Source organism: Apus apus, chromosome 13 (genome assembly GCF_020740795.1).
Source record: "Apus apus isolate bApuApu2 chromosome 13, bApuApu2.pri.cur, whole genome shotgun sequence".
Lineage (NCBI taxonomy): Eukaryota > Metazoa > Chordata > Aves > Apodiformes > Apodidae > Apus > Apus apus.
In genome coordinates this window covers 15,276,679-15,300,194 of record NC_067294.1, presented here as the reverse complement: position 1 = coordinate 15,300,194, position 23,516 = coordinate 15,276,679, and the positions used below count along the sequence as shown (strand labels likewise).

The 23,516-nt window shown below is 39.1% G+C and overlaps 2 protein-coding genes across 4 annotated transcripts in view; both read right to left on the bottom strand.

Moving 5' to 3' along the window:
* Window positions 1-2,077, bottom strand: part of DOCK2 (dedicator of cytokinesis 2) — a 148,185-nt gene extending 146,108 nt beyond the window's left edge. The window contains exon 1 of the mRNA XM_051631280.1: window positions 2,028-2,077. Coding sequence (XP_051487240.1) covers window positions 2,028-2,070 — 43 coding nt within the window. The 5' untranslated portion in view covers window positions 2,071-2,077. The remainder of the gene's footprint in view (window positions 1-2,027) is intronic.
* A 3,828-nt stretch (window positions 2,078-5,905) lies between these two features.
* SPDL1 (spindle apparatus coiled-coil protein 1) lies at window positions 5,906-23,161 on the bottom strand. 3 transcript variants are annotated; one of them, XM_051631447.1, is made up of 13 exons: window positions 23,132-23,161; window positions 21,196-21,243; window positions 19,428-19,603; window positions 17,448-17,624; window positions 16,958-17,152; window positions 16,511-16,660; window positions 15,765-15,863; window positions 14,807-14,917; window positions 12,951-13,091; window positions 11,457-11,563; window positions 11,011-11,198; window positions 9,799-10,144; window positions 5,906-6,569 (listed from the first exon to the last, which is right to left on the bottom strand). In XM_051631447.1, exons 3-13 carry the CDS (start codon window positions 19,584-19,586, stop codon window positions 6,419-6,421), a joined length of 1,824 nt encoding a protein of 607 aa, XP_051487407.1. In that variant the 5' UTR covers window positions 19,587-19,603; window positions 21,196-21,243; window positions 23,132-23,161; the 3' UTR covers window positions 5,906-6,418. The 3 variants fall into 3 exon arrangements, with proteins under 3 accessions (XP_051487407.1, XP_051487408.1, XP_051487406.1); XM_051631448.1 differs by lacking the exon at window positions 14,807-14,917; XM_051631446.1 differs by lacking the exon at window positions 5,906-6,569 and having other exon boundaries at window positions 9,591-10,144.
* Between the last annotated feature and the right edge of the window lie 355 nt (window positions 23,162-23,516).

The following is a 23,516-nucleotide window of genomic DNA, read 5'->3' as shown; positions in this document are numbered from 1 at the left end:
CCAAATAACCAGATGGAAGGACAGTTTTATCACTGAGATGGGTGAGAGGGACAGAACTGCTGCCAGCAGGCCAGGTGTCAGAAAGCAGGCTCCGTGCACAGCAGCGATGGCACCGACACTGCCCTCCAGGGCGCACACACACTCTAAAATGAGCGCCGTGGTTGGGAGAGCTGACACTCTCTAAAGCACAGGAGCACTAGCCCACTGCCAGATGAAAAACACTAGCCCTCAGTTTTAAAACTCCTGAATTTGTGTTGTCTTTATGACAGTTTAAATTTAGCAGTATTAATATACTGCCAGGAATTGTTTTCCGTTATTTGCTTTTGGTTTATGCACTAAAATTCTGATTGATTCAGATAAAAGCTTATTGTTTTGAAATGATCTTAGATCAGAGGTAGTACAGACTGTAGTTGTACAAAAATCTATATTCTGAATATTGTATTTTAAGTCAAATTAGTGCAGTTAACTTTTCTATCAAAAAGCATTGCAGTCTTTGTGAAAATAATCAAACTTCCCCTGATCATCATGAGCATATGAGGTGATATAGCTCAGAAAACAGCTTGTCTCTTGGGTGGTTTGCTGTACCTTGCAAATACCACAGACACTGCTATATCACACTAGCTTTTTGTATACTCCGTTTGTATTTGTATTGGCTATGAAGTTACAATCAGGCAAATTTTCCCTGTAAACAAGCATGGCAGACTGACTGTTGAACAAGTGACAGATGACAAGTGAGGGCCTTTTCAGGGGACACCGGTCAGGCCCAGCAGGCTGGTCTGCTGCATGTACAAAAAACATCACTAGCCTCTATCACACTGAACATCAAGTCAGGGTATTTGGTCTCATAATGCTAAAAACTGTAGTGCAAGAAGAGCTAAACCTTTTTTGTAATTACATGAAACTTATCCTGACCTAAAAAATGGCTCCCACAAAAAACTGCTACAAATGAAGTTTACTTTCTATTATTCCTGTGGGTAACTAATTAGCATGTAGTACTTTTACCCATATGCAAGATAACATCTGTGACAAGCATTGCAACAGAGACCAAAAACAAATCCAGTGGTATTTTTCCAGATCAATAGTTTCCAGAAAAACAAGTGAAAAAATTAAGCTCTTTCTGTATGTAAAACTGAAACAGAATATTTACACCCTTTATTTTGTAATATAAACTGCCACCAGAACAGGCTGCTTCCATTTCACAATTCTGCCAACTGCTGCACATGGAAGCTGAACAGGAAGACATTCTTTTCCTCTTAATTCCTTAATGATTCATTTTATTTCATGAAGCCAGTTGGGTGGAGTTTTTTGGTTTTAATGCAGATCACAAAATGCTAGTCTTACTTAAAATGTCTTTCAGAAGAATCTTTGGATTCCAGATAAATAACTAACTAGGCACTAACAGGTAAAGTAAAACAGAAGTACAAGATTAACTGTCTTATGAGAACCTGCAGTTAACTTCAGCAGGACATTTCTTCCAAGTGCTTCAGCTTTTTTTCCTATTTTTAAGGCATTTTTTGAACAATTCAGTTCTTTGTGCAAGTTAACATCATTCATACTAAAAAAAAAAATCTGTGATGGATGATGAGTTTTCTTACAAAAAGTATTACTTATCAACTCACGTACAAGTTTTCCTGTAACACTCACCTGAAGTGACAGTGTCTCAGAAGCAACTGTAGGATTCCATTTCCCCTATGTTTTTCCCCATAATTTCTAGCTGATACTTCTCTTACAACTTACTGTTTATTCTATCTGTTTCTAAAAAACTGAGAGGGGGGAAAAGCCACTTCACTGCATGTTCAAGATTTGAGGAATGGTGTGTGGCAGGGTTACATCTCCCAAGCTGACGCTCATGTACTTCTTGTTATTGTTTGAAATATTAGGACCTTTGTACAAAGTTGATAACTTCAATTAAGCCCCCATGGTAAAGAAGAGAGTGTTAACTCACCACACTAGAGAGAATACCTGGTCACATCCTGAGTAGAAGTGAAGACAACAACACTCAAATGGCAGTTTACCAAGTTACGTACCCACACCACTCTTCTTGTCGGTCTTGTGCCATCTCGCCATCATACATGAATCCGGGGTGCTCCGAAGGATGCTCAGCACCAAGCAAGTCAAGGTTTATAGGATGCAGACTGGAAGATCAGTAACAAAGGCACTGAACCCACAATCTGCTTCCCAGCTGCTGTCACCAAGGACTAGCAGGGAAGCTGGGGGAGCTGTGAGGGTTCTGCGAGATTTGCTGCTGTTCTGGGCTCTGAACTTCCTTCCTCTTTCTCAACTCGAAATATTGTACCCTAGTGTCATGGGGGAGGGGAATCTCAGACTGGGTGTTTCTGTTGCTTGATGCTTACTGGCTGTAACACAAACAAGCAAAAAGGAGAAAGACCGTGCCAGTCCCCTCCTGCACCACTCCAAAAACTTAATTTCAAAACACAAAACAGAAAATGCTCTAGAAGGATTGACTGTCCTGATGTGCTCAGCACCAGTCATATGACAGTGCTCTCCTCTGGATGTCACACTGCAGCTTGGCCATCATTGTTTATCTAAACTGTTTAACAGTGCTCTGCTGCATCTGTCCAGATTTTTTGTTAACACATGACATGTCAGTCCTTGATTTTAACCAGTAATCACAAGCAGAACAAACTGCTAGTCTCTGGTCATTGCACATGGAAGGCTCATACCTATTTCTGTAGAAAAAACACCTTAGTTTACCACAGATTTGCTTGACTTGCCCTCCTCTCAACCACGTCTACATACTAGCTTAGCAAAAAGATTTAGATAGTTATTCGCCCCACACCTCCAATAGCATTGAAACGCATCTTGTTTAATCAAATTAGCTAAATTCTGATTATCTCAATCTACAATCAGCTTCATCTAAGAATCTTGTGTCTTTTCCATGGGCCATCCAATTGATATTATCAAAAACAGATGGAGACTGAAGCATTTATCTTTTAGTTTACTACATATTTTGAGTAACAACTTCCCAACCAGTGATAACTTCCTCACTCCTCTGAATCCCTGCTGCAGCACATCACCCCTTCCTATATGCTGCTTGATCTAGTGGTCAGGACTTGCATTTATTTTCTTGTTCTATATTGCTTGTCCTCATAATTCAAAAGTCCTGAGAAAAATTCTCTTTCTAGCACTCATTTAAAATTGTGCTTCATCATGTAGATCTAATAATCAAAATTGATATCACTATATTATGAAAAGAAATTATTCCAAGAACTATCACCTCCAAACTAGGATCCAATTTGCAACACATTTCTGATGCCCTGAATCTCTTGCATCTCAGAGCTCTGACTCCACAGAGCACCAGACAGGTAAAAACCACTGCTATTTGAACACTGCTCCACTCCCACCTGAGCTCAATCCCACCTTTCCTACCATCCCTCTCCACAAATACTGACTGTAGAACTTCTGAAGTCCATGCTGCTTCCCACCTGCACGCCCCCCAGCACTGCACACATCTGCTGTCACTTCCTCCTGTTGTACTTCCATGATGATGCTTCTGCCAGTCACCAGCCACTGGCACCTACTGCCATTTGCCCCTAAATAAGCCAAGGCAGTCTCCTCACCTGACTTGTCTGAAAAAGTCCTGGCTGTGACTTCTAACAAATGGACTGAGCAACAGGATCTTTTTCCAGTTTTTAAAAAAAAAAAAAAGAAGTTGCATCCAGACAGTAAAGCATATACAGCAAGTCTGAAATCCTATGTTCCTACAACAGAGGACAAACATCAACAAGGGTCTAGAGAATTCAGATGGCCAATAGCTACACCCTTTACCGGGGAGATATTTATACCAAGTATTTGTTGGTTTGTGTAATTACCATCCCATGTTCTTCTCAAGTTGTTTTCCAGGCACAATGTCTGAGGCAAATTGAAAATTTTTCTTCCCCCAAAGCTGAAAACCTTTCTGCCTAGGGAGTTCCTGGGTAGAACTTACCTTTGAAGTGTAGGGGGCAGGCACAGGAAGATGGCAGAGAATTCTTGCTTCCTCTAATAATGCAATCAATCCCCAAAATCTTGTAAAATGCTGACTAACTATCAGTTTTTAGCTATGCTCATTTTTATTATACAGACCTTGAACCAGAAAACAGCAGTTGCACTTAACTTGCTCTAAAATCTAATGTAAGCCAAGATCTGCGAGCACAGATGCAAGAAAGCAACTAAGACAACAAAATGGGAGGAAAAAAGCAAATATGCTAAGTATTTTCATGCACTGCAAGGATAACACCTTGAGTATGTTACAGCACAACCAAAAGCTCCATGTCAGACATCTTTCCCCACCCACTAGCTCTAATTCTACAAAGTATTTCTAAGCATGCATGTATTATCTAAGCTGATAATAACTACCTGCTCTAAGTAAACTACAGTAGTACAGGTAAAGCAGTAGTTTTATGGGCTAACTAGATAAACACATGCAGTTTTATTCATTTTTGAAATCTGTTTTGTTTGGAGCATTTTTATATTTAAATAAATTTAGAAATTTCATATGCCAGGTAGCTCAACATTCAGTTACCTTAGTACACAACCTACAGTTCAGTACTCCCATGTGTATTACATGCATCCAGGGTCAAGTCACTGAAGATTTTCCTCTAATTAAAACAATTATGTACCTTATTTGTTTTATGCTATTTGCATGTCAGTGCACCATGACAGTAAACAAAGCAAACTTGCACCATTTGTATAAATATTATTTGTTCTAATATTTGGTAGCACGAACCATGATTTCTGCAATTTTTTATTTCCATCTTTCAATTATTTCATCATCTTCCCATGTGCAAAGTTGAGTAAGAACTATTTCATAATTACATGTTAGCTTCCTGTAATCTCATGGAATATTTTATATATTAACAAGAAATCTCAGTTTATGTCTACTTCATTAATATGAGACTAAAGGATTTGGATTTCATAGATTGACACAATTAGATTCCATGAGAATTAGGGTTGTTTTGTTCAACAGTAGCAGTAACAGCCACCAGCCTGTGCCTAAATTTAACTATGTAGAACTGGACAATAATGAGTTCAACCTGCATCGGAAAGTGACATCTGCTCATTTAGATTGACCACATCTTTAGTCACTTGTGTTGTCAATCAACACTTGAGATAAGCAACTGATGAGATAAAGCCGCTCTCGTGTGCAGCCACAGTTAACAAAGTTTGAAGCATCACTTCTGAAAGTGGCACAACTGTAAACAAGCATTTCCAAACGATTGCCTTACACAGTTACATTCAACAGATGGATAAAGGCACACACAGTCAGCAGGCTCCTCCAAAATCTACCTACAGAATTTTATGGAAGAGGTTCTCTTTGCCTGCCCCAACCTGCAACAACAGCCACTGTGTGCACAGCAGAGGACTTAACTGGAGATACTGCATTTCTAAGGTACATGTTCATTATCTAAAAGTGCTGGGAAAATGGCAGCAGCATCACTGCTACAGTGCAAGGTAGAATACAAGAAGTAGCAATCTCTTCATGTAGTATCTTTGGTGCTGTCTAGCACTATCTGACACAAGCTTGAAGGTGCACGTTTAAAGACAGGAGGAACCTTAGGAGTCTTAGATTCCAAAGCACCAATGGCAGTTAACATATAGCAGATCAAGCTGTCAAATCTAAAACCCACTGGGTGGTAAGATTCTTCCTCAAGGTATTTTTTCCATAATGGATTTAAAGGAAGTCTAAAGCATCTTTAACCCTACCTACTTTTACTGAAGACGGTGGCTAACCCATTCACTAGAGTGAGCTTAAACCACAGTATAGTAAGTCAAACAAAGTAACCTTGAACTTCCATATGATAAAGTTGAAAAAAATTTTTATGGATCTAGCTTAAATGTTCTCAGAATTATTCTGTATGAAGTTAACATTTGTCTCCAAAAGCACTGACACACAGCATATTCATTACATTTTCTTAGCTTTTATTGAGTGGTAGTTTTTTTTAAACAAAACCCTTTCTTCAAAATACTTATCAATCAAAAAATCTGACAGATTTAGATAAATATTTTTCTCAAATACAATTATAGACTACATTTTAGAAAAGAAGCAAAATAAAGTTTTATTTTTATTGCTCTGCATCAACATTGTGTAGTCTGTCTTGCTAAGGGGTGACCCGTCTTATAATAAAACTTCTGTAGCAAGAACATCTCTTTAAGAATAACACTGTCCTTCCAACAAATAACTAACATTTGTTTAGAGACTTAGCCAGGGTTCAAGACAAGGCAACACTTCAGGTCACATTGCCAGGAAACTTAACGAGTACCCTCTGGTAAGTTATCAAAAGTGCAACTCTCAAAACAAGGCAGAACAGTACGTAAGTTAGGAACCTGTACATCTCTGTGTTACTTAGGCATTGCTCAGTGTTTTCTGCTGCAGGAGGACTCCAAGTTGTTCAGGTTCCTGCCAGAACAGCAAGCCTTATTGCTGGGCACATTGTGTTTCAGAAGTTGGCTTAGAAGATACATACAATGTTGTGTACTTTCTCTTTTGTGTTTTCTTCTCAGTTGTGATTTTATTTTCTTTCTTATCTTCTTTTTCCGTAGTTTCAAGTCTGGATTCAGCTGTTAACCTATAGGCAAAGCAACCATTCTAAATACATAAACAGGGCTAAAATAAGATTTTCAAGCAATATCAACAAGCCAACTGGCACACAAGAGCAGTGATATGCAAAGACAGAGCAAGCAATGTTTAAGTACAAAATGAAATTCAAAATAGCATTTCTAAATCAGTCCTATTCACATTTCATCACCTCAAGTATGGCCTTCCTTTTTTGCAAGTTACTAAACCAGCAAAACTGAACACTAGTTTTCACAGGCAATGAATTTATCTTTCTCAAGTCATGTCAGTTTTGCCCATGACTAATTGATCCCTGTCTTTACCTGAACCCACAAAGCTTTTCCAACTTAATTTGTTCCCCATCCCATCTAAGACCAAGCCAGCACAGACCACCCCTTAGAGCAGTGTCATATTTGTCAAGTGTTCTCATAGGCAAATGGATGGATCAGAAAGGGACACTTGCACTTAAAAACCCACAAACTTGTTAAACTATGATGGGATTTGGGTCAAGCTTTATCCAGATCTCCTGCCGAGTCAAACAGCTATAAGCACTTGCTGTTCCTGTTTGACTGAAGTCCAAATGAAGCAAATTTGGCATTTGTAATCCAGCTAAATAATTTAAAAGAGCAAATAAAGTCTTGGGCACACAAGCCCTTCCTCAGATCAAACTAAACCAACTTCAAACAAATGCAAACTAAGTTGAGCAGCAAGGACTGGAACTAGCTATTTCAGTTTCAGAAGGGAAGAAAAGCATTTCAGCACAGAAGTATCTTTTCATAGGGCAGTTGGCCTGACAGAAGACATTGCTACCTATCACCCCTGCATTGCCTGAATTACAATAGCAATGAACTCAAAATTATCATGTCAATATTTAAATCTTTAGTCTCAACTACTGTGCTCCCAACACTCACATAGCATAACCTAATCAGTACCATAATCTAATAAAGTATGCCAATGTTTCCTTGTTATAAGCTTTTGTAAGCATATCCACACCTACTGCAGATATGTACATGTGCTGTTAGTTCAAAGTTACCCAGCTTTACCTTGCAAAAAATCACAGCTGCAAAACTTAAAACCCATACAAGCTCATTATAGATCACTTCCGACCACTTCATCTTCAACTCCTAAGCTGGCAAAACTTTTCTAACACCATGTTCTAGAAATCAAGTCTGAAATCCTTTCACAATTACTGTGGCTCTTGCCATGGTCATGTTTCATGGATTAATACTGACAGAGCTCAAGTAATTCTTGCACAAAAACTACTTGGGTTACAAGAACAACTCCAAATGACCGCAAGAGCCTTTCCAGCCAGAGCATCACATTTTACACAAGGTGAAACATAGATAATTATCCACCATGTACATGCCAATTATTTTTTTCCTCCCCCAAACTCTCTATTTTGAGGTCAACATTCCTGCTCAAGTTACTAATATTTTTTGTGCATTTAGCTATATTCCTACATAGGGTTTGGCCACATCCATCACAAAACAGTAGAGAGAATCCTCTCATGTTTAATAACTCAGTCTCTCCAATAGTCAGATTTTATCCTAACTTCCTCTTTCATAAAACATCAATGTTTAAGAAATACTCAACATTATCTTATCATCATCATTAATTGGGAATTTAGTAGTTCATCAACACCAGCAAAAACGTGAACAGAGCCTTCTGCCTGGATTTGCCTTTTACAGGTTCATGCCACCATTGAAAACAACTCTAAAGCTTATATGGAGTTTTGTGGCTTTTGTTCTTGTTGTGCTGGTGGTTTTCATTTTTTGAATCTACCTATTTATGTTTTATTCCTTATTTGAACCAACAAGATTAGTGCAAGATTAGAACTTTTCCTCTGAACTGTGACTTCGTCTTCCTCTTCCATTTTTTTTTTTACCTGCTGTTTTCAAACATCCATCCCATAAAATGGTTTCCTCTCCTTCCCCCCTCCCTGGTAGGTTTACCCTTCAGTTGACATAAACCATTTCTAACAACTTCCTGTTGGCAGACATTGTATCTTTCTTTCCAAAACAAATACAAAGAAAAACTTTTCACACCCAGGTTACATGCTGTTCCTTGATGTGTACAGAACACTGGCAAAACTCACCACCATCACTCATTTGTCTCTCCCCTCAACTTTCACCACCCATGTCTGACCTCCCTGATGCTCCTCAGCAACATTCCCTGTACATTTTGCCACAGCTACTTCAACTGCCATCTCTGCCATGTTCTTTTCAGACTATTTCAGATGACTGTGTGGTTTGGTTACTTTATCTGTTAATTGCATCCAATGCAAGCCCGAATATTTGATTGAATCAAAGCATCAATCCAATTACTTCTGAATGCCATTAATTATGGATATATTGTACAGATTTCCAATTAAGGTCTTCCTGTCTTTGAAGCTGCTGTCATTCTAGATTCAATAAACAATTTCTACTAGCAGACATTAGGAAGTTGTAAGCTCAAGACATTTAGACTCTCCTAGAGATTTGTTTTTTCTACCTCCAAATACACCAACATATGTTAACTAAAATCATGAACAAAAGTCAAAAGCATCAGCTGGAAAAAAGTCACCATTCCTTTTGCCAATATAAAAAAGATGAAACTAATTACTGTACTAAATTACCATCTATCAAAAAGAAACAAATTCTCAAAAGGAAAACTTCATCTTGGTTTAGCAGTTGTGTCTTTAGTTACCATACATTCAGATTATGGAATTGAGTTTACTGACAACACAAATAGCTTAACTGTCTATTGCCTTGTATGAGACAAGTTCTGTTAATCCAATTCAGGTTAAGAACTACTTAGATCACTTTTAGGATTTCAGCTTAATCTGAAAATTGATGAGGGCTGAAATGATTTATGCAACTGAAGCATTATACCTATTGCCTTTGCTTCTTTTACATTAAACAGTTGTGTGGCAGCTTTGAAGGGACCCAGAAAACAGTCCTGTTTCTCAAGTCAGAGCAAACAGAGTGAACTGTCATGCTACCAGCACCCCAAACCATTTTCAAGTAACGAGAAATGTATTTCAAGGATTGTTACAGTTTCAAGAGTCTCTTGCATTAGTCATGATTTTAGTCTTTCTAAAAGGTTTTAAGAGGTTCAACGTAGGCAGTCGGAGCTGAGGAATGACACTGCATGCAACACTCAGGAAATAGATAAAGAAGTGGATAGCACAGTTCATGCAGCGAAAGAAAAGAGGTGCAGGTCTGTGCTGATTGCCTTGACCATAGAGAGAAGCTGACACTGACCTGGGGGCAGCTGGAGTCAAGGAATTACTTCCACTTCGGCTACATGAAGGAAAGGCACCATGAGTCTCATCTTTAATTGTAACTCTCTTCCTTTCTCTTTCAGGTTGAACTACTTCTTGCATTGCTTGAAGAGCTCTATTTAATGATGGTGCTTCAAGAGTGTGTTTTTTTGGAGAAGCTTCACTTTGATCCAAGTTCTTGGAAGTCATCTTTATTTCTTCCTTACTTGGTAACTGAGAGAGAGCAGCTTCTTTTACTGAAGTATTTTTGCTGTCCAAGCATTCAGAAGTACTGTCAACTGGAATCTTCTCCCTCTTCTTTTTAATTTGAGTGCCTTTTAGTAATTCTAGGAAAAAGGAATTTACTTTTTGTACACAAGTGCAGCTGGAGTTAACTTGCCCACCCATATGTTAATAATAAAACCAATAAAGAACGTTTCACATTATTAAAGACCTTGGTATAATTCTTAATGGACTTTATACAATCCTTAATGATGGTCCTTGCATATAATCTTTTATCAGCAAGTAAGCATCCTCCTAAGATAAGTCAGCTTGCAAAAGTTATTTTTCTCTTCACCCACTCTCCCTTTTTAACAAAGCTTTTAATGAGATGCTTTAAACTACATGGATATGCACAATTATATTATTCCCATTTAGGAGGCTGCTGAGGTAAGCTTCCACAACTAAGATTTTAAAATTCAATCCTTTGGACAAATGGACAAACCAGAACAAATTCACCTACCTAGTTCCCCATTCATCTTCCTTCAAAGGCTACAGCTCCCCACTTCTGCCCATACCCAGGTATCAGCTGTTTTTCAGGAGGGCCTCTTTTGAAAACTTGATCCATACTAACTTGAGCTACTGAAATAGTTTTTCCTTTGCACCTCTTACAATGTTCCTTATCCCCTCCTAAGAATTTTTTCCCACCTACTCCACTATGGTTACCCAGCTATACTCTAAAGTCCCTGAACACTACTTTGTACTCTTCCATCTTTTGAAATTAATATTCGTGTACATAATTAAGTAATGTGCTCAAGCAAGGCAGGGCTTTACGATTTCAATTCAGCTGCTTTAGACCAAATTATCATCAATAAAGCAGATATTTAATCAGTTTATATCTGGAACTATCTAAATGTCTTCCTGCTTCATGTCATTCAACTTCAGGAGGCTGAAAAGAGCAGATCTTTTCCACGTGGAAAATAGTAGTAGTTACCTTCAGGTTCGTATTTCATTTTTAGCTCATCCAGCATAACCCGCAAGTTCATATTCTCACTCTGAGAAGCTTGCAAATGCCTCTCATTTGTGAAGAGTTTCCTTTCAACTTCCAGAACCCTTTGGCTCTCATACAGAGCTTTCATCCTCTGCAAGGATAGTTCATTTTTCAAGGTTTCATTTTCCTTGCTAGGGCAAAATGAAAATTATACAGTCACTTGAACTAGGTTGTTGATGTTAATAACAATAATATCAAGTAGTTCAGCTGCTCTCTTTTGCAACAGTAAGTAAAATAACAAAACAGTGCTCAAACCAATAATGAATAATGGTTCCACATTAAAGAGGCATTGAGCCTACTTGCACTTACAGAGGACTACATACAAACTAACAATAACATAGCTGTAAGTCTACAGCCAACTTCTAGGCCTCAGACCATTAAGTACTTACTTTGCCTTGTCGAGTTTCATTTGCAGTAAATCTGCATAGTAACCATCTTCAGATTCTTCTTTGGAGCTCCTGCTAGCTTTGGGTTCTTCTGTATTCTCATATAAAGTCTGACAAAGAAAAACTAGCTTGTCAAACAGTGACCTTTCAGAAGCACATGAGCTAAGACCTCAGGAGAGTTTTCCATGCATTCCTGCACAGAAGCTTCACCACAGAGATATTTAAACTTAAGAGCTCAGTTGCTCAGAGCACTTGCTCATTTGTTATAAATGTCAAATAGCCCTGAAACTGACAGTTCTCTCTCATTCACTCAAAGAAACAAAATATCAAGTTCTCAACTCCTAGTTTCCACATGGCATTGCAGATTGGTTATCTTCATTTTCATTTGAAAAAACAGGGTGTTTAGTTAACACACAAGGAACTTGTTTCAGCCTTTATTTCTAGGCTTCAACAGCTGGACCGCAAAGCTAAGACATGTTCATCAGTAGCCAAAATAAGTAACATGACATTCTGGTGGATTCATGTCTTTCTCTAAGCAGTGCTCAGATTTAACCCTGTCCCACAGATGTCATAGGCTTCCATCAGTCACTGACTACAACTACTTTTGACAGTTATTTGGATCAAATCATATCATGTCCTGACACTACTTACAGTACAGAGACAAAAATCAAAATTGATCGAGCTTATACATGACAAAACTAGTCAAGCAATCAAGCTGTCTCAGTTGCTTATTAAGACAGGCTTTGCTTTATGCCACTAGCTTCACATCTGGTTAAATGCAGAATAGAGGACACTATCCTGGAAAGCGTAATCTTAACAAGCACAGGCTTGCTAAGTCACATTCACATGTAAGAAAGGCTACAGTTCCTCTCTGTATGAACACAAACATCAGTATCATTACAACAGTGCAGCAGGTGCTCTCATGTGTTTCCCTCTTTCCAAACTATTGACAAAATACTATCAAGTTGCATAAAAGGACTAAAGCAATTGCTTGGTAAGTATGATTAACCAGTTGTTTTTCTAGGAAAGAGCATGCTTCAACTGCAAAGTTAAGGCATATCAAGGAAATAAAAAGCCAAGAAAACCAATACAGCTGAGAGACTACAAACTATAAAGCCTAAATACACACAGTAAAATTCAGAAATGGTTATGTCTTCAGAAAGAAAAATCTAATGTCATAGCTCAGTCAACTCTTACCAAGTAACTGAATTTAAACTTAACAGGTAACTATGTAAAATATGAAGGTGCTACACACAGGAACTCAGAAAAGATAGTTTTGCCACACTGGGCCTTGGAAGGTGTAGGATTTTTTGCTTCTATAAATTTCTGAAGTTTGCTCTCCAGCTGTAAAATAGAACTGTGGTCAAATAAAGGTATGAGTAGTCTTTGAATCCCTTTTCAGACCTAAGCACAGACTTCAAAGTTTACAAAATAGTTCTTATTCTCATGTTTTAACTTCTGATTATGACGAGTGGAAAACAATTACAGATCATTTACCTTAAATTTTTCTAGCTGCCTCACTTTCATAAGAAGATCTTCTATCTCACCATTCTTTTGCTCTAACATGGACTGTAAGCGTTCCAGCTGCTCAAACTCTGCCTGAGAGCCTTTTATCTGTAGCAGTGTAGCCATTTGCAGCTGGAATAAAGGAAAAAAAAAAGTCCTTATAACAAATACTGGGTTACGTGACTGAAAATCTCAGCCTCTTACCCCAATCAATCAGAGCATTCAAGCCTTGTAATTATAAACCCAAATACAGAATCCCACTAGGTGCCTCAGTTCTAGTATTTACCATTGTCATCACAGGTTGACACTAAAAATCTTTAGGACAGCTGAAAACTTACTGGACAGAGTAACTCTGAAGTATCACTTTTTTTTCTCTGTAGTGAATAAAGAACCTAAAAACATACTGTCAAGGACATATGCAACTTTTCACATTCAAACTGTACACACCAAGTCAGCTAGACACAAACTTCAGCCAGCTTGTTTATCAGAGCTAAAAATGCATCCTACTCATAACTTCTCACTCGGGAAAAAAATCCTAGTTCACCAGCAAATTTTAAAACCCTTCTTTTGTAGTTTTGATTCTGAGATAGAGGTACAACTAAGTTTACCTTCTATAGTATTTAATCTCAGAATATTAGCTGCTTCTACTCCTTCAGTGGAACACATCTATTCAAGCCAAGGAACACCCTTTGTCATTACAAAACAAGTTTATCAAAGAAAAACCTCGCATTATAATGATGCTGTTAACATAGTATCATATGAGGGCCCTAATACATTAAGTGGTTTTAAACACCTGGAAAATCAATACAAAATGCAATACTGGAAAGACTTAAAAGGGTGTTAGTGGTAACTGTAGCATTTTTAGCAGTCTAGTCAATATGGATAACACTGTAGGACACTTGGAGAAATCACAGGGAAAGGAGTAACTGAAAAATTAAGAGTAGGAGTTAACAGATAAAGCAAGAGAAGAGCATTTACCTTTCAGATTCTCCTTTGTCAAGTAAAACATTGTACACAAACTAGAGGTAAAAAGTCCACCATCCCCTCCTCATAGCTTCTACAGGACATAAGGGAGGCAAAATTTTAAGCCCCACTGGCTGACTAAAACTATCCTTTAGTGTTCCTCATTATCACTGCTCTTCATGTTTAAGCACTCTCCTCAAAGAGCATGATCAAGTATTTGATCAATGCACAAGGAACCACTCTTGTGTTGGCAAGTCAGAAGACCAGCATAAGAATGGTTGTCAGTTTTGCAGCATTCCCTGATTTCTTAAAACAGCTTCTGCTAACTAGTTCTCAACAGTATCAACCAACAGGCCCCCATCCTACAGAAGTGGAGTATAAATTAAATAATTACAACCAAAGTTATGATTTTTTTCTTGCAGTCAAGACAGGGAGAAGCCAGAAAAATGCAGTCAAAGAAGAAAGCAACCAGAGTGATCACAGGACAGGGAACAAGTCAGCCCTCTTCTTAACATTTGCTCCTGACAACCACAGTTGTGTACATACACAAGTAAACGATTCATGTAGTACAAGAATCAGAAAGAAAAAGCACTTGTCAAGACAAACCAAATGCTAGTTTAATTGTTAGGAGTTGTACTTTTACCCCTTTAACAACCACTGACACAATAAGCAACCACAGTGCCTTCCAGAGCTGGGAGCTCTAGTAGTAGCACTAATAGCAATAGGAAAATGCTGATGTATCACGAAAGTCAAATAGCACAATGTCCCTCCCCCAAGACCACTGTATCATATTTTAAAGATAATCAAATCCTCTAGCTTGTGTACTAAAGCACTGCCTTATTAAACCCCAAGGAAACTCTGGAGTATTACAGTAATGGTCATACCTTCATTCTTTGCAATTGTTCTCTAGTGAATGCATGCTGTTTTTGTAGTGACTGATATTTTATTTTCATACTGATCAGTTGTCGTTCCATTTCTGCCCTACGGTCCTCCACCTACAGAACATTGTTAACAATTATTACTATGAAAACTATAGCAGTTGTTGTTACTTGGATGACAAGTTTTACAAGGAGGTGTTACCTAGGAATCGATGTTGGTTCTGCAAATACTGCTTTTCCAATGCAGCACTTTAAAACTTGCACTGTTGTCATGACCTCTGAGATGAGCAGACAGTGCTGCAGCAGCTGAAGCCCAGTCAGTGAAAAGAAACAGATTTGTATTTTGTTCCTTCAGTACCAAAATGAAGTTTAATTTGACATGCCTCAGTGTTGCTGTAGAACAGTTTTGTCCATTCACATCAGAACAGGTAGTTTAAAAAAACGTGAATGGATTAAATCAGTTCCCTGGGTTTTGTCAGAAAAAAAAATTCCTGTGCATTTAACAGCATTTGAATTCTTATTCAAAAAACAACTAAAAAATTAGTTTTGCAGAGATGCTCAAACATCCAGCAATTCCCAGCATGTTTTTAAAAGATACCATTTAAGAGCATCTTGTAGTATTTCACATACTGTCTTCTGCATTAACAAAGGTTTACAAAACTACTTGGAGCTAACTAAGAGCTGCAGACAGAACTCTCATGAACCCTCAGTCCCATCTTCTGTCGTGATAGCCAGGTAACTGACTTATTCCATTAGATTTACTAAGTCCCTAATTCAGAGTACACATATACATTGTTTTCCTTATGTCAGTTCCTTGACAGTTCAACACTGAAGTGGTATTTGAGGAACAGAGAGTCACACTGGCCAGATACTCTAATATTTTCAATGCAACATAAGAAATCATACTTATGAAGTAATTTGTGTCTCCTCTATATATTCTCAGGTATCTGTGGCATAACTGTACCTCTGCAAAGAGAGAATTGCCTTTACTTGTAGGGTCCAAAGATTGCTGCACTGCATGATCCAGCTGAACCTGAAGCTCTTGATTAGCCTCACGAGCTTTCTAGATTAAAGCAAAGAGGATATTAGTCATTTAAGCATCTGATGTACTGCATATATTAATGTAATCAGATAGTGTTACCTCTTTTTCATTTCCTATGCCTTTATCACAGATTATCTTGTACTGCAGTACTTAACTGTACACACAGTTCTGGTTAGAATCAATTTAATTTTACTGAAAGGCTTAGTATTACACTTGCTCTTCAGAAAATGAGCATAACTAAAACGTCTAAAGGAAAACTTGGATGCTTATCAATTGGATTAATGATATTTATACCACTGGCCTTGCTGTGCTGTGTAGTCACAAATCCTCTACGGCCCAGTACAAAATTTCCAAGGCATTCAGTAGCAACTTGAGATAAAAATGAAAATTGTATCAGTGACCTGTGAGAAGGTCCTGTTACGAGGCAGAATACTGCAAAGCAAAGGATCTCCATACACAGCCTTCCACAAAAGGACCGTGGAGAGAGTATTAACAACAGGGAATACCAAACATGACTAGCTAGTTGTTTTGGTTTGTTCCCCTCCCCCCCCTTTCTGCTTACTCTCCCTCCCTGAACTCCTCTCTCAGAATGTCTGATTTCACTTTAAAAGCTAGCACCACAACTCATGGAATTTATCTACCAATTTTGAATAAAATTAAGACAATACCTCTAATGCATTACAGTAAGAAACAACTTCTTTTTCCCTCTCTTCCTTTTCCCCCTGTATACGCTCCAGCTGATTACGCAAGTTACTGTTCATGAGTTCTAGTTGTTCTTTACTGCACTGCAGTTCATTCAGCTTTTCTTCAACACTGGCCTGAACAAAACAAAAAAAGAAGTATGAAAAAAAGGTTTATAAAACAATTAGAACAGGCCCGTGAACCAAGCAGGTTTCTTAGTAGCAATTACACTTAATACAAATTATCAACTTGAAGAGGTTGTATTAAAGTCTAGTTACCAAAGCTGTTATTTTTCTCCTGTGCATATTTTCTTATTAGCAAGCCAATCACACAGCAACAACATACAGAAAGCACATAAAAGTGAAATGCACAAAATAGCAGAACTTCACCTTCAACTAGCCAGCATTCCTAATAATTAAGGACTAGACACACACCTTCACACTTTCTAGTTCAGTGAGTTCTATCTGAAGATTGAGCATTTCTGAAGACATGGTCTCATGTACACGTTCAGACATCATATGCAGCTCTTCTGATTTGGCAGCAATTATTTCCTTCTGATGATCCACTTTGTGTCTTAATTGTTTCTCTGAGAGTCGGGTTTCATCTAGTTCTGCTTTCAGGTTCTCCAGCTTAAAGACAGTTGACAAGTAGTACCATTTTATAATTATTGAAAAGCATAATAATTTTGACTCTGTTCTAATTACAGAAAATGTGTTAGAAATGCAACTTAAGAGTAAACTTTTAAAAATAAGCTTTGAAATGTAATGAAATTCACAATGTAACTATGCAGTTGTTTGTTAAAAAAACAACCAAGGTCCCACATATTAAAACTATTACATTTGTAGTAACTGTGCAGTTATGAGTTAAAAATGTATTATTTAAAAAGGCATTAGCAACATTTTAGCTATATATTAGTCACCAAACCTTGTTTTTAAGGTCACTGATTTCTTGTCCATAGACTCTAGCAAGCTGTTCTTTCTGTTTATCCAGTTGCATGTTCTGCTGTTGCTTTAGGGAGTCACATTCAAAACTCAAGCTTTCCAACATTCGATTCTTAAGTTCAATTTCTCTCTGAAGAGAGTATTTATCTTGTTCAAATTTCTGAAAGAAATAACATACTACTAAATCTAACTGTTATATTAATATATGCTTATGGAACAACTTACTAAACACAGACTCAAAACCAAGACACTAAATTCCTAAAACCTGTAGCTCATTCAACCCCTTGTTGAAGCCCCAATTAGGGAACTGTCATACCCCTTTTTCAAGAAAAAACAACAAAAATAAAACAAAGCACACTCCTCTGAAATGTTATGACTTAATTAAGCAGTGTAATACTCTCTTCTTCATGGAAGTGTATACTTCTTTGCACCCAACTTGAAGGGTGTGGTCATCTTTTCCACAAGTGTGTAAGGATAGCTCACAGTCCCTTTACCACCATGGAACACCATTATGTTAAAAACTATTAGTCCATCAAGGGTCCATTCCCTGACTGCAGAACACCTGGGTTCAATGTCTGTTAAAGACACCTACATTGTCAACTGTTTTGTAATAAAGCACATCAGCCCTTCCAGACTGAAGCAGCATAACTTTTAAATCATCTTCCCTCTATGCCTGATTTTGTTTGCTAATTTTAAAGGCAGTTTTCATTTTACTTTTCCACTCAGCTAGCAATTAAGGAGAAGAAAAAAAAAAGTAAAAGGAGAGTCTTGGTAGCAGAAAAGGCTTGGGAGTGCACTGCTGACCAGAGCCCCAAGAAGCAAAAATCTACAGTGCTTTGCCTACACAGACTTGTACAGAAGCACACAGATTTTTTCTGAAAGGCTCTTGTGCCTCCTGTTACAACTTACACTGATCTTCCCAGTAATTGCTCTGGCTCTCAGATTCCAAAGACAATAGATGTAAAAGCTTCAAAGAACCTGTTGAATAACCACAGTTCCCACACATGCTGTTAATTCCGTGTGAAGGACACAATTCCTTCCCTCTGCTCTTGGAATTTAAGTTCCTAATTAATCTGTTTCACACAAGCCAAACTCATAACTTTGCTCCAGCCTAAAAACAGGGTTACAGCCTATGGGTGCAGCTTCACAACACAGCAGGTACCATCTCAGATTATCTGCAGAAAAGGATGAGCCTGCCCTGCCTTACTTATCACTTGTGCTTTCCAGCTGCCTCGCCTGTACTCAGCTAACAAAATTATTTTGAGAAGCTATCAAGGTTCATTCAGAATAGCAGGGTGCCAGAACTCTCCCACTGGATAAAAAAAAAAAAGACAAAAGAAAAACTACAACAAAACCACAAACATTTTAGCTCTATCACAAGAGAAGGAATGGATGCACAGCCAGAAACAGAGTAAGTGAAGAGAAATGCTCAATCTGAAGCATGGGCTGACCAAAAACAAAGAAACACTCCAGTGTTTATGAAAAGTGGAAGATACTTTCCTGACTGGACCTTTCTTGCACAATTACTAAGAACACTGGCTAAATATGACCTCTCTGATTCAACACCACACTACTCTTGTTCAAGCAGTAAAGAAATGTACAAAAAAATTTAGAACCCCTTGGTGTTTAGAAAATTTGAAAGCTTTACAACAGAGCAAATCACTTTTTGTCTTCGTCCGAGCATTCTTTTTACAGCTTTAAGTAATAAAAAGCTTGCAGGGTGAGCACAATATGAATGAGTTGCTAAACATGCCCAAAACAAACGCTCTGAAAAAAATGTTAGCACTTAGTACATGTTTTATATTTAAGGTAGAGAGCAGAGATAAAAAGCCCTCTGCACAAATACTTAAACTATGAAGGTTTATTGCATTTAATCTAGACTTGAAAATGCATTTAAAATGGAAAAGAGCTATAGTTAAAACAAAGTTCCTCACTGCATTTTTTACTCAGTTTAGAACATCACCTCAGTTTTCTCAGTCAATTCACGCCGTGTTTGATCCAGCTGATTCTGAACTTCACTTTGGGACTCCAACAAATGCAGCCCGTACTGCGCTGCCTTTCTGCGCTCATTCTCTGCTTCCTTGAGTTGGTGTCTCAGACTTGAAATGGTCTCTGTCTCCATTTTTCTTCCTTTTGTTACTTCAACATGGCAAACACAAAGTTATTTTAAAAATACATTGAGGTAAATTAACAGTAATTAATCTGAAAGAATTTACTGGATTCGCTCTCTTAATCAGGATCCAAGGATCTATTTTTGCATTAACACAAGACACACAAAAAAGCTCATGAACAAACAGTCCTGTGAAAAGTGAAGTAACAGCTATTTCTCCATGAACTTGGTTAACATGTTATTCCAACTATGTCTTAAGTAATAGCATGCAGCAGAACAACTCCTGTGTCCCCAGCCTGGTCTCCTAGCACACTAGAACCAGAGTTAATCTACTGCACAGTTATCTTCCAATAGGCAAGGGAAGACTAGGAAATAACCTTGAAAAAAACATTCCATGCACATGGCTGACAATATTTGCTGTGGTATTTCCAATAAAGCCACACTACCTACAGCAGCAGGATAGTTTACTCTTAGTAACATTAAGTTTACTCTGCTAACTACTAGCAGGATAGTTTACTCTTAGTAACATTAAGTGAGATATAGAAACCAATGAAGGTAGTTGAATGAAGAGAGTCTAAAATAAAAACCCTGTTAAAACATACTGAATTTTAACACATGGATTTTTATCTTAAGTGCTTAATGGAGCCTTTCATGTCTGCTTTCTGGTTTAAACCTAAGTTCCTGTAGGTAACTTATTTATTAATAACTACCTCTCTGTCACATGTTTCAGAAAATTCATCTATTTCTATCTTTATATCACAATGGATGACACAATTAAAGGTGAATTTTTCAACAAATCAGTAAAAATATATCCAAACCAAAATATTTAAAGGAATAAAATCAATTCAAACTAGCACCACAAGCTTGCACCGCTGCGTGCACCCAAATCTTCTAATATCACCACACTGCAAAAAATCGTAAACCAGAAATTGCTAAACAACTCAGACTTCTGGATAACATAAGGCAGGAGTTATCTCAGAAAGTATGCAGTAACAATGATACACAAATACAAAAAAAAAAAAAATCTGCACTTGATTCTTCAAAGCCAGGATGCATAATTTTTATACAATTTCAAGATTAGAGTGATTCTTCATTGAAGAGCTATTCTGTGTTTTTTCTTTTTTCATACAAAATTTAGTTGTTGCCATTTTCTATCTGGCCTATGCATTCTTCTGCATGTTAGCAAGATGCTGGTCTTGCAATAATGCCTTTCACTTTATCCAGCCAGGCTCCAACACTTCAGTTTTTCTCATCTAACCATAGCAGTATTTGAAATACTACTTTTGCACCCTTATGCTGAAATAAGCCAGAGAAAGGCAGGAATTTTGCATACCTAAAAACTACCCATAACTAAAAATCAACAATCTTATCACTAGCACAAGGACAGGGTCTTTGTGTACAATTTGGTAATTTTTTGTTTTACAGCAAAATGTAGCAATACAAGCATATAGAGGCAATCACCCCTGGCACACATTGGCATTAGTAAAGGGGATCAATTAATTCTTATTCGCTTCATAAACTGAAGTTTAAAAATAGCTTTATTTTCTAACCAGACAACCACATAGAGGCAAGACAGCAATTTAGCTTGCTAATTTAAATTTGAGTAACCATCTTAACTCACCTTCATAAGTCCATTTAACTCTTTCTTGACCTTATTCTTGTACGCCACCTTTAAAAGAAAAAAAAAAAAGAAGCAAGAGTTGTCCAGTCTGGATGAGCATAAGCTGCCATCATAGCACAGTCCTTCACAGCAGTCCTCTTCTGAAGAGGCTTAATGCCTGTGGCTGTCTCATGAAAATGCAGATCACAAGCCAAAACCTCACAGAAGTGCAAATCTTATTCAAATCCCAGCTGAGACAGCTCTCAGTTTAGAAAGAGCCAGATCAGACAATGGTGCCAAGGGATAGATGCTCTGCAATTGGCCTGTGGGGCAAGTGAACAGGCTGCATATCCAGGGTCAGCTTCTTCCAGCACACACACAATTTTTAAGGGTTAGTAGGGAATTTTGTCTTGCTCCCTGCTACTTGTTCAATCTCTTTCGCACGCTGTCCTCCTACAGCTTCATATATTTTAAGTCTTAAGAAAATAGTTACTGGATAATAAAGAAGATGTTAGGCTTTTAGGCTTTCCTTTAACTTTATAGTTCAAGTATGCAGGAGAAGACAAACAGTTTCCCTATTCACATGTTTCTTGCCAGCTGTTAGGGAAAACAGCAGGTATGGCTTTCAGAGCACAGAAGTTTTCAACTTGTCATTATCAGCTTTGGTTGAAGTTAATCAGACAAGTCCAGGGAGGTTGTTCATAAATCTGTATTGTTAAATAGTGAAGTAATAGCCTGCAATTTAATAAACTTGCAGCAATATTAAACATATTCAATACATGAGGTTAAGTAAACTACCCTTATTTTAAGGTAAATTAAATAGACAGTGAGGTCAGCAAGCAGGAGGTGAAATAGTAGAAATTAGACTCCATTTATTCTACTCAGAACTACAAGAGTTACTTGCTTTTGGCTAATTATCTTCAAACATTTTAATTATATATTCTGAGGGTTCCAGACGTTGATTATTCAACTTTCTAATTACACCTTGAAAAAAATAGTAGGGGAGATTAAAACACTCTTCCAGCACACAAGCTTTCTTCTCCCACTCTATAACTGTTCTATTTAAACTCCCTTTCCCCAGGGTCAGAAGCAACAGCTGTCAGTGCTCTGATCTATTAATGAGAACCTAGCTTTCTGATCACTAACACCATTAGAAAGACAGTTTCTCTCCACTAAGCCAGGTATTCCCTTGACAACGCACTTGAGTTACTCCAAGTCTACTTCTTCACCTTCCAAGTTGCACACTCAAGCTGAAATTTTCAGGGCTAATCACCTTCAGAAAAAAACACGATACTGAGCGGGTAAGTGTTACGAAGAAAAGGAAGAAGTCAGACTACAGCCTGATCTTTCAGTCACTACAAGGCGCTCAGCAAACCAGCAGCTGGCTCTGCGCGCACTGGGTCTACAGGGCAGTGCCATCGCCCCTCTCGCGGCTCAGGCCAGTCATGCCATGGTATTCCCCGCTTACCAACCTTCCCGACCCGCTTCAAACCAAGGCAAGCAAAGGTTCTCGGAAAGAGCCCGGCCAAATCATTAACACAGGGCAGGGGCTCGGAGCGGGTTGGTTCCCGCAGGCCCTCCCGCACGGGCAGAGAGGGAGAGCACTGCCCCCCACCTCCACTGGGACGCGGCATCTCCGGCGGCTAGAGGAGAGAAAACAGCCTTTTCCACCAGAAACGGGACGGGAAGGCACCGGGCGAGGGGCGGGCCCTGAAGGCCGCAGGGTCCCGGCGGCAGGAGGGGCGAGGGGCAGGAGCTCCTCTTCTCCCTCCTCGGGCGCCTCGGCCTCGCCGGCTGAGCGCAACCCCCTGCAAGCCAGGGGGTGGCAAAGCGACAAACGAGGCAAAGGGACAGCGAGAGGGCCGGGGGGAAGGAAGGAGGGAAGGAAGGAGGGAAGGAAGGAGGGAAGGAAGGAGGGAAGGAAGGAGGGAAGGAAGGAGGGAAGGGCCCGCGCTACCTGCGCCCGCCGCTCCCGCAGTTCAAACCCAGCTCCGCCCCGAGTCTCGCGAGACCCGCCGGACACCGGCCCCCCCCCCCCCACCTCGGGGGGGGGGGGGGGGGTCAGGTACACGGAGCGCGCATGCGCGGAACCGCCGGTCGGCTCGAGGGAGCAGCGCGTGCGCCTGGGCGCGCGGGGCGGCCGTGAGGGAAGGCTGAGGGGAGAGAGGGGAGAGAGGCTGAGAGGAGAGACAGGCTTGAGGGGAGGGGAAGAGAGGCTTGAGAGGAGGGGAGAGAGCCTCGAGAGGGAGAGGCAAGGCTTGAGAGCAGCGGAGAGAGGCTTGAGAGCAGCGGAGAGAGGCATTGCGGGCAGGAAGCGCAGGCGGCCCCCACCTCCGGGAGCA